Source organism: Schistocerca gregaria, chromosome 1, assembly GCF_023897955.1.
Source record: "Schistocerca gregaria isolate iqSchGreg1 chromosome 1, iqSchGreg1.2, whole genome shotgun sequence".
NCBI lineage: Eukaryota > Metazoa > Arthropoda > Insecta > Orthoptera > Acrididae > Schistocerca > Schistocerca gregaria.
This window is the reverse complement of record NC_064920.1, coordinates 300,401,328-300,417,158: the sequence shown is the minus strand read 5'-3', so window position 1 is coordinate 300,417,158 and position 15,831 is coordinate 300,401,328. Positions and strand designations below refer to the sequence as shown.

Sequence of the window (15,831 nt, the reverse complement as noted above, 5' to 3'; positions counted from 1 at the left end):
TGTCCATCTTTGCAAGAGATGGTTCGGGACCTGGGCTGTTCAGTGTAAAACGTCAAATCAAACAACTTTCAGCTGTCTAATTTCCAAATTGTTATTTTATTGGGCTACCACTTTCGGTTATAAATTACACCATCTTCAGGCCCCCTCATCGACGTGAAGCATGATTTCAACTTCGTTTGCGGTCAAAATAGGAGCCAGAATACTAAGACTACTATCTGATACAGTGATAGCTTCTAACATCATCAGCTGACTGTTAGACGAACATGTTTGAAGTAAACGCTGTCTCAAAATGTTCAAATGGCTCTAAGCACTATAGGACTTAACATCTGAGCTCATCAGTCCCCTAGACTTAAAACTGCTTAAACCTAACTAACTTAAGGACATCACACACATCCATGCCCGAGGCAGGATTCGGACTTGCGGCCGTAGCAGCAGCGTGGTTCCGGACTGAAGCTCCTAGAACCGCTCGGCCGTTGAGGCAATCGCTAGTAGGTGATGTTTGAAATGATGCCTGTCTCAAAAATCCACAGATACCAGTCCTTGAGTGCTCTCGCCTATTTTGACCAGAACTGAGGTTGGAATCTTCCTATCGTCAGCCAGGGGGCCTGGCGGTGGGGTAATATATCGCCGAAATTGGTAACCAGTACCATAACAATTTGGAAATTTAGACGGCTGGAAGGCGTTTCATTCGACATTCTTTTTTAAACTTCTTTTCGCTTCCATGGTGAACATCAAATATTAAACACATCAACTCATTTGCGAAGTAACGAGAAATTTAAAGCTGTGTCATAAAGGGGGGTTATAATTAAACTTTCGCTGCTTGGACTAGTGTAGACGGAAAACTACTTATGTAAGGATACAAAACATTACAGGTATGATGTTCAGACTGTACGCTGCAGGATTTGCGTTATTAGCGTTCGTGACATGAGGGTTCGGTATGGTACGGCGACGTAGGGTTGAAGCAAAAGCGTTACAACTGCAGACAGTCAACAAGGGTCTGGACAAAGTGAACAGAGCTTTACTCGTGAAACTGTTTTGCGAAAAAATGGCAACAGTGCTGTCTTGATACACGATGGCGATCCACCTCACACTAATCGTGAGGTCACTCTGTTAGTCCGAAACACATTTGTAGAAAACTGAATCACTGGCCGGTCGTTCCAAGCTGCGTGATCACTAGATGACCAGACTTGAACCCTTGTAATTTCTGGCTGTGGGGTTACCTGAAGACAGGGTTTATCAACGGGACACTGACACACGTTGGAGGTTGAAGATGAGCATAGCAAGGGAAACGGACAACATCCCACCTGAGATGTTCCGAGCAGCAGCAGCAGAGCAATCTCTACTGCGGTTCCAGGCTGCCGTGGGTGCAGACGGTCGTCACAGTGAGCAACGTTTGTAACCTGGAACGTAAACATGGAACGCAGTTAACGAATGTTGCGGAAATTTAAATGTGTTTCTGTCAACGGTTTATTCGTTACTTCTCTTCCACGTATCCTTACAAGTGCTTCCCAAATGTTTAATTGTCCTACAATTACTAATTTTTCGTTGCGGCCCTCTGAAGTAGCAAGAGCTTAATTATAACCACCCTGTTCACGTAGTTCGTATATCTGTTATCTAGCTACACATTCATTTGTTGCACGTGATTCTGCTCTTAAGGACATTAACAATATATTTTTACACACAAAGAACACTTTAATATAAATTATAATCTCTGAGGGCGGCTTCAGGTGAGACTTCTTCAGAGGACATGTAGTAACACGAAGGCTACACGTAGATTTTTTTAACAAAAAATGTAATTGCAAGAAGAAATGCTTCCAATGAACGAATCTGTTATAGCACAATACCCACAACTCCAAAAATTAGTAGCTCTGCATGGTATGGTAGTTTCGGAAGCATTGTTGTAGGCGTAACGCCACTTTACACTGCGTGCATTCCCACGACGTTTCTCTTCGTACTTTCTGTTTTATGCAGACTTTTTTTTACATGTTTTGAGAAATGGGCCCGATACCGCGCTTGGAGTCGAAGCGGTGTTTCACCTAGTGATGGTTTTCCACGCTTTTCGTAGTCTAGCAACTGCACGTTTTTAGCATTACCTCTTCTATATTTATTCAGTAATTAACATATTGCACCCAAGCAAGAAAAGTGACACATCAAATAAAGGCAGCTTTTAGTATTTGGCACCGAAAAATACCTGTGAAGTACTGCAACGTGCACGAAAAAATTTGTTCACTTCAGGGCAATGATGTCAGTTCTGTTGAGCTAATTCACGATTCGCCACAACGAGAACAGCGTTGCTACGGGCGCTTACGCATGGGGCATTCTCGAAGAGCGGCACCTTCTGGGTTGTGAAACTGTTCATGCGTATGGTGTAATTGTTAATATCATTGATTATTAGAATGTCAGTGTTTATGTAGTGCCTGTATCTTACATTACGATGAATGTCTAAAGGAACAAACACTGTTTTGACGATTACAGCTGGTGTAAATATTACGAAATATCACGTGCTGCAGCGTACAAGAAAAAGATGGATATTTCTGCTGTAAAGAAAGTTCATACTGAAAACCTTTTCTCGGCGAAAAGTATTCCTACATTATATAAACCCATTTACGATACTAAGTTTTCGAAAATAGTGAGGACCCTCCAGGGTAGCCGAACGCGCTAACGCGCTGCTTTCTGGACTCGGGTAGGCGCGCCGGCCCGGATCGAATCCGCCCGGTGGATTAACGACGAGGGCCGGTGTGCCGGACAGCCTGGATGTGGTTTTTAGGCGGTTTTCCACATCCTGCTAAGTGAATACCAAACTGGTCCCCACGTTCCGCCTCAGCTACATGACTCGTAGGCATCTAAACACGTTCGCACTAATCCAAGAATTACACTAGTCGCGGACAGCAGGGACACACTAATTCCGTCCTGGGGGGTACGGGGTGGCGGCAGGAAAGGCATCTGGCCACTTCTAACTCTTACCTGGCCAAATCCGTTCCCAACAATGCCGACCCTGCGCCAGCGCGGGACATGGCACCAGTGAAAGAAAGTTTTCGAAAACAGTGAGCTTAGGTTGTACCTAATTGATGTTTCTTATTAAGTTGTAATTGTTTTCATAAACTACAGTTTTGCACTTTGTATTTTTGTATTGCAAGAATTTCAACTTTTTTAGAGTTAAATACTAATTGTTCCTAAGGGAGGTTGGAATGACGTATATGGGGTATACAGACTGTTTCAGAAATGATGATCGATAATTCACACGTGGAAAATACAGCTAAAAAGCTCCAATAAACGAGGGTGCGCAAATGAATCGTTGCCAAGGTATCGCATTAATCCGTGTTGGGAACCAACTCTAAACACTCGTGGATACCGCCGTATTTACGTTGGTTCAAATGGCTCTGAGCACTATGGGGCTTAATTGCTGAGGTCATCAGTCCCCTAGACTTAGATCTACTTAAACCTAACTAACCTAAGGACATCACACACATCCATGCCCGAGGTATCATTCGAACCTGCGACCGCAGCGTATTTACGTTGGTATCTCAAGGTTTGAGATCGACTGTTTGTTAGGCATGCGCAACTACTGACCTTTACCCCTCTGTGCACTCTGCCGTACCGGTCTCACAATCAGTTACTAACGTGAGGGCACCATGGACAGAGGTTACACCAATGAAGAGGACGCTGACATGCACTTCATGTATGGCAAAGCGAATGGCAGTGCCCTTGAGGCTGCACGACTGTATGAAGAAGCATACATATAGATGGTTATATCAGTGCCTTAGAGAAACCGAGAGTTTCGCACACCATGTACGAGAAGGTCGACCCAGATCTCTAACACCTGATGTTGAGGAAATGGTGTTACGCATTGTACACGAACGTCCGAGTACTTCAACAAAGAGGATTGCCACTCAAGATCGTGTCCTGAGTCATAGCAGTGTGTGGCGGATTTTAAATCGGCAAGTACTCTATTCACATCATCACCAGCGAGTGCAAGCCCTCAACAGTACAGATCTCCCTCCTAGAGAGAATTTCTGCCAACGGGTGCAACAACCGTATACGAGTTTGTAAACAGAATTCTGATGACGAATGAGGCTGGATTTACCGGAGACGGTATTTTTAACTGTCATAACTGTCACATTTGGGTCGTCGTCAGTCCTAATGCAACACACGCATCACGACATCAGCAACTTTATTCGTTGAACGTCTGGGCAGGACTGCTCGAAAACAGCATAATTGGACCACACTTCCTCCCACAGAGATTGATAGTACAGCAGTACATGCGGTGTCTGCGGACTGTATTTCTAGATGTACTTGATGATGTCCCAGTGAAGCAATGCCTGAACACGTGGTTCATGCATGACGGTGCTCTAGCACATTTTCACTGTCGAGTGCGCCGACTTCTAACTGGGACGTGTAGTCAACATTGGGTAGGTAGAGGAGGGCATGTGCGATGGCCTCCAACGTCTCCGGATTTGCATCGCATGGACTTCTGTGTGTAGGGTCATCTCAGAATCCTGGTCTCCGCTACCAAGGTCAACTATGTTGACGAATTACGCCTGCGGATTGAAGCAGCTTTCCAGTATTTACAGAATTCCCCAGGACTGCCTCAGAGGATTCGCAACTCATTTCAGAGACGAGTCAATTTTGCGTTTAGGCGCATGGACGACACTTGGAACATCTACTTTAACGTTTAGAGATGCCACATATATGAAGAGTCATAACGAAAACAAAATAATTTCTAGAAAATGAAGACGCAGCTCTAACAGTTAATTAATAATTACTTGATAAAACCTCATATTCGATGAGAACAGAACTACATCTCCATGTTACTGTTGTACAGACTGTAATGGAAAAACCCGGCAGGCTGTGGATAAGCAATGTCTCCGCAATATCCTTTCGTCAAGGAGTGTCAGTCTTGCCACATTCGCAGGAGAGATGGTATGAGACGAGGTAGTGACGAAGGTAAAGCTGTGAAGAGGGGTCGTGAGTCGTGCGCGTGCAGCTCAATCCGTAGAGCATTTGCCATGAAAGGCAAACGTCCTGAATTCGAGTCTCGGTCTAGCACACAGTTTCAATCTGCCAGGAAGTTCTGTAAGGGAATTTACTGGCAAAATTACTTACTTGAAATTTAAAGGACGCTAGTAATATTTCAGTATTAATGTTGTATATTGTTTAAATCGATGTAAATCAAGCAGCGCATTTTGGAGTTTGTCACTTTTCTTGCCGGGGTGCTACGTGTTTCCGCCCTCTGACCGTGTATTGATTTTTTTGGATACTGTACGTAGTGAATAGAGAGTATATAAAACTTTGGCTCGACTTTCATTTTCAGAAGTGTGACTCGTGATGTTTACATTTGCTCCCACATTTCCTTCCACGAGTCGGGACTCATCAAAGTACGGCAGGGGTTTAAAAAATTGGGAGTTGGCAAGCACGCCCAGAATGACGCTGTGACGTTCTTAAGTGAATATTGTGCTTTGTGATATGAGGATACACTTCATTGAGCACATACAGAAATGTATGCCCATCCATTCTTAAGGAATTGATGTACGACTTGACGTCCTCCGCTTTAAGGTCACGTAATAAGTTTTGTTGAATGCTTTTATCGTGTCGTCGTAAAACCCACGGTTTCACCCACGCATGTTTCCTTTTTTTCCCCCACTTCTCTTCCGCATGTGCACACAGTGCAATTGTGGTACATGCAACTGCTGCGGTTAATAACAAGTTATTGTTGTCAGCCATGTTGAACTTTGACGAAAAATATGATGACAGTGTAATACCCCTTCGAGCGCTACGTCAAAGAACTTTGTCAAATATATTTGACGGAATATTTGGTCACTTCTCTGATCAAATCTTTGACAAAGAAATTTGATAGTGTAATACCGGCCTAAGTGTGTGCGTTGTGCCTTTTCATATTTTTTTTTTTTGAAAAAAAGAAGCTACAAATGAATCTGTGTATGTTGCAGGTAGCTGAAACTGGCGTGTTCACGGGGGTCGCGTCCTGACGGGATTGATGGTGGCCCTTTTTACTACGGCACATCCGGGCATCCTCTTTCAGTACATTTGTCTCGCTTATAGCGATACTGCGTTTGTCGAGTGGAATTAGGGCTTACTGTAATCAACCCATATGTTGAAGTTAAGTATGTCCTTTTGCAGGGCGCGAACCTTTGTGGATATAGTCGCATTCTCATCTGTAAAGATTGATAGTGGTATTCATTTGTTCTCGTCGTATGTATGATTATTTGTCTTGTTATATGTAATGTCAGTAAAATGTAAGTGTTAGCGAGGTCCGAATTAGGACATTATATTCTCCTCTTGAGGAAACAAATTTAAGTGATTTTATTCCTTTTTTTAAAGTAGCCCTTAGATGCGTACATTTTGCCTCCATGTTTGGCGTTTTTATGGCTTCCACGTTAATTAAAATTACTATAAAGGTAAATTTGGTAACGGAGGGTTTCGTGTGTTTATTAATTGTTCAGTGGATCCTGAGTTAAGTGCTGGAACCCTACCACTGACGTGTTTTTTTTTTTATTATTCTGTGCGTAGTGAATAGAGCGTATATAAAACTGTGGTCCGACTTTCATTCTCAGGAGTGTGACTCGTCATGTTTACATTTGCTCCCACATTTCCTTCCACGAGTCGGGACTTATCAAAGTACGGCAAGGGGTTAAAAAATTGGGAGTTGACAAGCACGACCAGAACGATGTTGTGACGCGGCAGATTGCCTAGCAAGGGGGCCCGGGTTCGATTCCCGGTCACATCGGAGATTATCTCCCCTCAGGGACTGGGTCTTGTGTTGTTCTTACATTCGTATCATGATAATTGCCATTGCTATCGAGGTGGCTGAATGGTCTCCTTCCGAAAGCCAATAAATTGAGGGAAAAAATGACACTGGGGACTCGCGATAGTAAATCACTCGTGTGCATGGAGCCTAAGGGTGCGGTAGAGTGTGGGCTGTGCCTACTCACTCGTCCTCCCAGGGACAGACGTCGTTGCCCTTGTGGGAGGCGGCGCCGGCGGCCGGTTCCCAAGCGCAGGAGGCCACGTCGAGGCTGCCGTCCTTGCGCACGGCGGGCCGCGATGCTCCGGAGTCCGCCGCCGCCGCCGCCACGGAGCGCTTCCTCTGCGGCTGCCTGCGCGCGCCGCCGTCCTCGCCCCCCGCCCCCGCCACCGCTGCCGCCCCCGCGTCCTCCGGCGACACGACGACCGAGGGCCGGCGCGCGTCCGCCGCCGAGTACTTGCGCACCGTCTGTATGCGCGCCACCACGCGCTCCTCCGACGTGGCGCGCGTCGCCTTCTCGGGCGGCGGCTGCGTCGGTGGCGGCCCCACGCCCACGCGGTGCAGGCTCAGCTCTGAAGAGGAGCTGGCGGACGAGTCGCGGCGGCGGTGCTGCAGCGGCAACGGCGCCGGCGCCGCCTCCTCCCACCTGCGACGCGAGCACGACGGGCCGGGGGCGGCGGAGGCGGCCGGCGGCGAAGCTGGCGGCGGTGCGGGGGCGGGCGCGGCCTCTGCCGGCTGCTGCTCGCCAGCCCCCGGCAGCGCCTCCACCTCCTCCTCCACCGACGCCGCCGCCACCGCCACTAGCGGCACAGCTGCTGCCTCTGCCCCCTCAGATGTGGCTGCGGGTGACAAGGGGCTCGACTCGACAACCGCCCCAGGAGAGCCTTCCGCCGCCTCCGTCACCGCCTCCGCCACCGCCGCCGCCGCCGCCGCCGCCGGCACCACCTCCTCTTGGCCACCCGCGATGCTGCTGTCTTCTTCCTCTCCTCCGCCCCCGCTGACCCCCGCTTCCTCGCCATCGGGTTTGCTACTGCTCGTTGGAGTAGGGTCCCTGTAATACAGTTTGCGTCACTATAGCTTCGGTTCCCAGCAGTACTTCAGAAAAAAGCAGATTTCATACGAAATTTGTTAAGGCTTTCGTGGCCACTTGTTGACAAATTGCCTATTGGCTTCTGTCTCGGGTTCTTCGGCCGACGTTCATTTAATGATTTTACTGACGTTTCGCCAGCACGAGTGGCTGGCATTGTCATAGCTTCACCCTCCATTGCCGGTGGCGAACTGGAGCCGAGCTCGCGGCCGCAGACCATATCTACCTGCCGCGCCAACGTCCGAGGGCTTCTCCGCGGTCATTTTCGGTGCGACTCTCCTCTTGCTACCTGCGACGGTCGTTCGCCGCAGTACGGGAAGCCAGGATCCGTTTACCTTAAGGCTTTCCTCTTTCTTGTGTGTGTGTGTATGTTTGTGGTTTGAGGTTCAAATGGTTCTGAGCACTATGGGACTTAACATCTGTGGTCATCAGTCCCCTAGAACTTAGAACTACTTAAACCTAACTAATCTAAGGACATCACACACACCCATGCCCGAGGCAGGATTCGAACCTGCGACCGTAGCAGTCGCGCGGTTCCGGACTGCGCGCCTAGAACCACTAGACCAACGCGGCCGGCGTGGTTTGAGGTTTTCGGGCGCTAAACAGCGTGGTCATCAGCGTCCAAACGCATAGAAACAGGAACACATGCGGTGAAGGGACATGACGGACAGCGAACAAGGAGAACGGCTAAAAGACACAGACCTGACGCAGTTCCAAATCCTCAAATACAGAGGCAAAACAAGAGGAGAAGAAACGCACTAAAAAGGAAAGGAAACACAAGGAAAGCCGGCCGCGGTGGCCGTGCGGTTCTAGGCGCTGCAGTCCGGAACCGCGGGACTGCTACGGTCGCAGGTTCGAATCCTGCCTCGGGCATGGATGTGTGTGACGTCCTTAGGTTAGTTAGGTTTAACTAGTTCTAAGTTCTAGGGGACTGATGACCTAAGATGTTAAGTCCCATAGTGCTCAGAGCCATTTGAACCATTTGAAACACAGGGAAAAGAGAACAGAAATCGAAGTGAAACAAGTAGGTAATCGTGACTGAAGGAACTCTTACCTAAAACCTGGGTGAGCCAGTCACCCAGCAGCACATTAAAATCCTCTCCCTAAAATTCGAGGCAACAAACTGGACAGGACACAAAACCGTAAGACCTTAACCACAGTCATTACGTCGTCTTGCAAAATAGAGGGCAAATCCGGTGGCAAGGAAACCACCGCCCTCTGGTCAGAGAATAAAAGAAAGTTAAGTAAAATGTGGCGGACAGTAATCTGGACGCCACAAGCACTGCAGATTGGGGGGTCCTCCCGCCGGAGTAAAAAACCATGCGTTAAGGGACTGTGCCCGATGCGGAGGCGAGAGGAGAACCTCATCCCGCCTGCATGACTGGTAGGACGTACGCCATGGCCGCATGGCCGCGTGGTGGCCTTGACCAGACGCAGCTTATTTTCACCAACTGTCAGCCACTCCTCTTCTCATTGACGCAAAACACGAAAACGCAAAAGGGAGGTAACAGCATGGAGGGGGAAGGCACATTCAACAACGTGAGGGAGGTAACATGCATCTTTGGCAGCCTTTTTGAAACTGTTGGCGTGTTTTTGTTTTTCCACAGCTTCTCTGAACAAGCGCGTGTGTTAGTATTTCTCTACAGCCAGAACAGCCAAAACGTAATGAAATTCGCCGACAAGAACCACTCTCACACGCGCTTGTTGAGAGAAGCTGCGGAAATACAAAAACACTCGAACAGTTTCAACAAGAAAGAGGAAAGCCTTAAGGTAAACGGATCCTAGCTTTCCGTACTGCGGCGACGACCGTCGCAGGTAGCAAGAGGAGAACCGCACCGGAAATGACAGCGGAGAAGACCTCGGACGTTGGCGCGCCAGGTACATATGGTCTACGGCGGCGAGCTCGGCTCCAGTTCACCACCGGCAATGGAGGGTTAAGCTTTGACAATGCCAGCCACTCGTGCTGGCGAAACGCCAGTAAAATCATTTGATGAACGTCGGCCTTGGAACCCGAGACAGAAGCCAATGGGCAGTTTGTCATGTTTCATAGCCTTGTACGTGTCTTTAGAAACTCATTGCTATACGGGGTCTCCCATTTACACTGGCCACCCAAAATAACTTTTTGTCCAGAAGCAAAATAAAAAAAGTCAAGCAAATATTGTTTATCGAATGAAAAAACAAGTTTATTGTTGTAAAATATTATATACGAGAGACGTTGAATAAGTAAAGCAACACGTCTTTTTTTTCTGAGAGTAGGTTGAATTTATTCAGGAATCCTAATCACCACATCATTCCCAATTCTTTTGGTTGCAAAACCCTATTTTTCAATATAATCTCCGTTCAATGAGGCGGCCTTACACCACCAAACAGGGTACCATTCTACTGTCCGACGTCGGAGCCAAAAGTCTTGCTACATCCAGTAACCTCCCCCGTCATCCAGCAGAGACATTCAGTTGAGCAGCAAGGAGTTCGGTTGTGATCCGTCGATTACCTCAAGGGAGAATGTCGGCAAATTCGAACACTGCAGGAGTCAGCTGTGTGCGGCCGGCGGGCACGTGGGAGATGGAACCCGTTTGCGCGCCCTTGTTTCATTGTCAGGTCTACGTAGACGGTCTGCAAGTGCCTACGAAAAGCTGCAATGCTCTGGCTTCTCGCCCAAAGAAACTCAATGACAACTCGTTGCTTGGAGTGCAACTTCGTTAGAGACGCCATTTTGAAGGGTACGTATCGTAACTTCATGAAACTACAGGGGCTGAACCGGGAGTATTCCACGATGTCCCACAACAAATTCCGCATTTTAACAATAAACACTGGCTGAGAGAAAAAAAAAGTTGCGTTACTATACTAGTGAACGGCTCTCGTAGTCAGGACAACGGCAGCTGCGATTCTGCATCTTCGAAAATAGAATACCGCCTCAGCCGCACCAAAAATCTTTATTGGACTCACGACATGTTCCTTGCCATCAAATCCATATATTTAGGTAATAATACCTATATTGGAACGTGTGAGGTGGTTTCGCTGGACCTTGTGGGACTGGGTGCTTGAATAACAATACTGATTTTTCTACAGTGAAAATACAGCAGTGAACTTATCACCTGTTTCCGTTATTTGTCTCTCGAATTGGTTGACATTTATACCACGACATTTTAACTTTCCGTCGTACTAGCTACTACGAGATCCGATCGCTAAGTGCACATTTTGTCTTCGACTTTCGCCTCTTTGGTGGTTTACTTTTTCACCCTAAAGTGATGACGAATGTTGGGTCTTCCATATCACCCCAGTGTTGCTCATCTTATGACTTGATATGTATGTTCACCTGCAGATGTGGTTGTAGCTCCACGTCACCGGTTCTCAGTCCAGTATAGAAGGGTTTCCGCAGACCTGAAACTGTTCTCTGCTTTCCAAGATGAAGTATACCGTTATTTCCGTTCAGTCCGACGGCTTTACACCACCTTACTGTGAGGGCCTGTATGCCCGCAAGGTATTTATTATTTCCAGAATACGTTTCAGATGTTTAAAGCCCGTCATCAAGACAATTTATTTGTGTTAATATGACGTGTGTGTTTTGTTACGAATTTGTAGTAGCTTGTGGGACTGTCTAGTAGAGAAACAAAACACTGTTTCAGAATGTGATTTTGTTGAGGTGTTTGACAAAAACTGAACGATAATACAAAATGGAAAATAAAACTACTAAAATAAAACACCACCAATGGTCACAGGCTCCTTTCTCTGTCGTGATACATCACATATAACTGTCACACTTTGTAAATAAAAAATAAAAATTGTGGTGGCTAGAAACTGACAGGTGCTAAGAACATATAACAAAAACAGAAATACTATTTCAAAATACAAGGAAAATATAGCAAACAAAACCATTATTTCGGAGTAAGTCTTAAAGTATAGAGGAGATCTTTGGTTGGGTAAGGGAATACATGTGTTACACATTTCGAATGGTATACGAATCCTTTTCTCTTAAGTTTATATAGTTTAAACTTTCTACTACTTTATGTAATCAGATGACATTGCAACCGGTGTGGCCCCTCTACAATGAGTGCAAGACCCACTTCAGTCACCCACCTTACATTTTTAATAAAAAAACTAAGCAATTTGCATATAATTTTGCGGAATGATACTGAATATTTTTTTATCCTCACACGGAGTAACCAAGTGGTGCCAGAGGTCGCTAAATGTCGCATTTCACACAAATAGTCAGTTTGGTAGCAGATGAAAATAATGCAGTTAGCTTCGGTTTCTGTGAGTGAGTCGCAACGCACCCTGTGTGGTGAAACGAGGGAACGACCGAGCCGGGGCGGTTTATAGCGTCCTCCAAGGGCGGCTCGAGAGAAAGCCAGCGAACACGCCGCCCCCAGCGGGCGGCACCTCTTGTACAGGACGGGTGCGGGGTGGTGCCATCGTCCCGCACCGTAAACCTTAGAGCTGCGATTTCTCCACTCCGTGGAAAGCTGGCCCAGTTTTTTGCCGATTAACACAAAAAACAGTCTGGCGCCGCTACGGGCCGTGTTGGCGAGGTGCGCTCCTTGTAAGCCCTTCACGCCATTGCTCTGGGCGTGGAACTCTGCAGAAACATTCCGCTGGTTCCTTTAGCGACGCAGAAGCCTCGAGAATGTTTCAGCTTAATACGCCTGACATGGGCGATGATTCCCGCACACACAATGTTTCGAGGGAAGACAGGGCTTCGCGGAAATTTTGTTGAAAGAAGATGATTAGGCAGCCGCTGGTGCAGAGCAGGAGACACTGATGCTACGCTCGATCTGAGGAAATCGAATTCATGTTCTGACTGCTTTAGCGAGTAGTCGTACTCTGTGTATTATCCGCTACGGAGTAGATGTACCTAGGAACACGCTGTTTATCACGATCGCTCATCCCCGTCGCAGTTGCAGCTCCGTGGGTTGTCTACATAGCGACCCATCGAGCTATGCAGACAGTCGACGGCAGCACCGGGTACAGCTGCAGTTATTACTGGTAAATATACGCGACACCGACGTACTTTGATCAGCCTTGCTCCGTCTTGCTAGAGCTATAGAACTCGTGACATTTGTTTGCCACTTCACACCATTCTTGATCGCCACTTTTCGTAATTTTTTTTGATAGATTTGTGACAGGATACACAAAGAATTTTGTCCAGTACATCTTGATAGGGAGAATACCAGTGCTCACAGAAGCTTTTTCAAAGTTTACTGTGTAGATTTTAAATGTTCTCTTCTTACCACTTAGGGAAAACTTTTAATAACAATCTGATTGTTTTGTCTCTGCTGAACTGAATAGATTCAATAATTATTCTGGTCCTCACAGCACTGATCTGATCAGAATATCCGTTCCTTGGCTCCTCCTAATCTTTAATTTTGGAGGGTTATATAAAAAAGGTAAAGATATACATAATCTCATATGAGGAAATTGGACACAGTCAAGTTAGTTGCATAGCAGGGTGATCATAACAGTGTCGCATGTTACTGTAACTTTCTTGTGACAACTCGGTGGCCAGTTCCCAACATGTTGAAAACGTTAGGTGGAATAATTATGTTTCCAACAGGGGCAAAATTATACACAAATAAGAAATTAGTTTGGGGTTCAGAGACAGAGGAGCACAAACTTGACAGACAAGTATTCGGGTACCATTCGAAACATTTAATGTAACACACCTATTCGTATACTAAGCCAAAAATCTCCATAATGCCTTAAGACTTAGTCCGAAATGTTTTGCAATATATTCTTTCTATTTTGAAATAGTATTTCTGTTCTTGCTGTAGGTTCTTTATACCTATCAGTTTCCAGACACCATCTTTGTTTAAAAAATGTGACACTTGATATGTGATCTATTATGACAGAGAAAGTTGCCAGTGATCACTGGAGGTATTCTGTGTTAGTTATTTTATTTGCACATTTATATTTACGTCCAGTTTTTGTCAAAGATACCCAGAAAACGTGTTCTAAAATAGCCACCGGCTACCCAAAGTCGTAACAGGAAAAACATATATCATATTAATACACACAAATCCACCTGTTGATGAAGGTTTAAGCTTTTGCAACGCGTTCTGGAAATAATTTAAAGCAGTGACTGATAACGGTAAATTTTATTTTTTCATTCGATGTCAGTAACAGTCACGGTAAAGCCTAACCTCAAATGGTCACATTTAAATGCTGTTTTACTACCACCGGGACATTAACTGAATAACTGCTCTTTTGTAACTTCGTTAGTTACTAAGATATGAACAGCAGTTCGTCATTTTTAAGTAGGACCCCATATTTTTTGTTGAAACATCTACTTCAGGATAACTGACGTTACTAAAAACGTAACACAAAACTGACTTTAACTCGTATGTGCTAGCATACGCTGCAGGTACTCCGGAAAGCGTAATGCGTCCAATTGCTAGACTTTACAGTAAATGAATGGAAACAGAGGGAAAATGCACACTGGTCATTTAGTCAACTGCCTGCAGCTCAAGTTTTCTGGGAGTACACTGACTTGGTAAATGTCATGGCACAGGCGCCTAATATCGCAGGAGTCCTCCTCTGGCCCTGCGGAGTCCACTGAGACGCTATGGAAGTGAGTCTAGAAGTCCCTGGTACTCCTGTGGTAGCAGCTAACACCAAATCGTTTGCAGAGAGTCAGCCAATTCTGGTCTGTTCGTGGGTGCAGGTTCCATGGCACATAACCTGCGTTCCATGATAATCCCACATATGCTCGGTGGCGTTCGAATCTGGGCTCCAGAGTGACCATTTTAATCTTTGGACCTCCCCTGCATGTTCCTGGAACCATCTCCGGGTGACGTGGGAGCGATGTGGCGGCACGTTATCATACTGAAACACCGCAAAACCGTCACAGCGTTGGAATGCCAAAACGGGTGGAGATGAACTCCGAGCAGCTCGTCATACAGCGGACCTTTCAAAGTCCCTCCCAGAACAACTAGGGGGCCCATTTGACACCAGGAAATTGCACCCCAGACCATAATACAAGCCATTGTGCCGCATATCGTTGGGTTAACAGTGGCACCCGTGTGGGGCGCCGGCTTCCGTACCCTATGGAAACCCTGTTCCTACGGTTTGTCGACTGGGATACGTGTCTAGCACGTCCTGCGTTGAACTGACTCGTGCTTTGTTGCCCTGTTATCCTTGTGTCATTATTGACGATCCGGCTCAGATGTCATCGAGGGTGGGTTGACGGCCGGCTGTGGTGACCGCGCGGTTCTAGGCGCTTCAGTCCGGAACCGCGCTGCTGCTACAGTCGCAGGTTCGAATCCTGCCTCGGGCATGGATGTGTGTGATGTAGTTAGGTTAGTTAGGTTTAAGTAGTTCTAAGTCTAGGGGACTGATGACCTCAGATGTTAAGTCCCATCGTGCTCGGAGCCATTTGAACCATTTGGTGGGTGGATGTCCGGCAGTTCGGCTGTTGTGGACTGTGACACCCTCATTCAACCATTCACGATACGTCCTGGATACAGTTGAGCGTGTCAAGCAGAATTCCTGCAGCTCCGCCGAAATCTAACCACCATACCCAGTTCGAACGGGGGCAGCTCATGACGACGTCGCTTGTTACAGAAATCGCTTGCACAGCCATTACTCAGAAGTTCTCCTACACAACTGCAGCTGGCACAGGAGGAGGATGGTGGGCATACAACATACCTCTGCCATCTGTGCCCCACTATCCCATGACATTTGTTAAGTCAGTGTACAAAGCACACAAGCGAAGAGAAGCTACAACTGCAAATCATCTGTAAAGAACTACAGTACTATATTACATATCGTAAATAAGAAAGCCTTAGTGCAGTTACGGTTCTACTGAGCAGAAGTTCTACCTTTTCTTCATTGATGCTCACTATACTCACGAAAACCTTCAGACTGAAGGCGGCTGATGGTACGGACGGTGTCATTTTGGCTGTGTTACGTTACGCTGTTTACCTGCACTGTTTGTTAGCACAGGAGAATCAAAGTTTATTATGTGTTATGTTTTTAACGAGCGGTATAG

The 15,831-nt window shown here is 46.6% G+C and overlaps 1 protein-coding gene across 1 annotated transcript in view; it reads right to left on the bottom strand.

The window, feature by feature from the left end:
- The window catches only part of LOC126341885 (regulator of G-protein signaling 11), a 1,532,239-nt gene that overhangs the window by 54,692 nt on the left and 1,461,716 nt on the right, over nt 1–15,831 (bottom strand). The window contains exon 16 of the mRNA XM_050001809.1: nt 6,948–7,811. Coding sequence (XP_049857766.1) covers nt 6,948–7,811 — 864 coding nt within the window. The remainder of the gene's footprint in view (nt 1–6,947; nt 7,812–15,831) is intronic.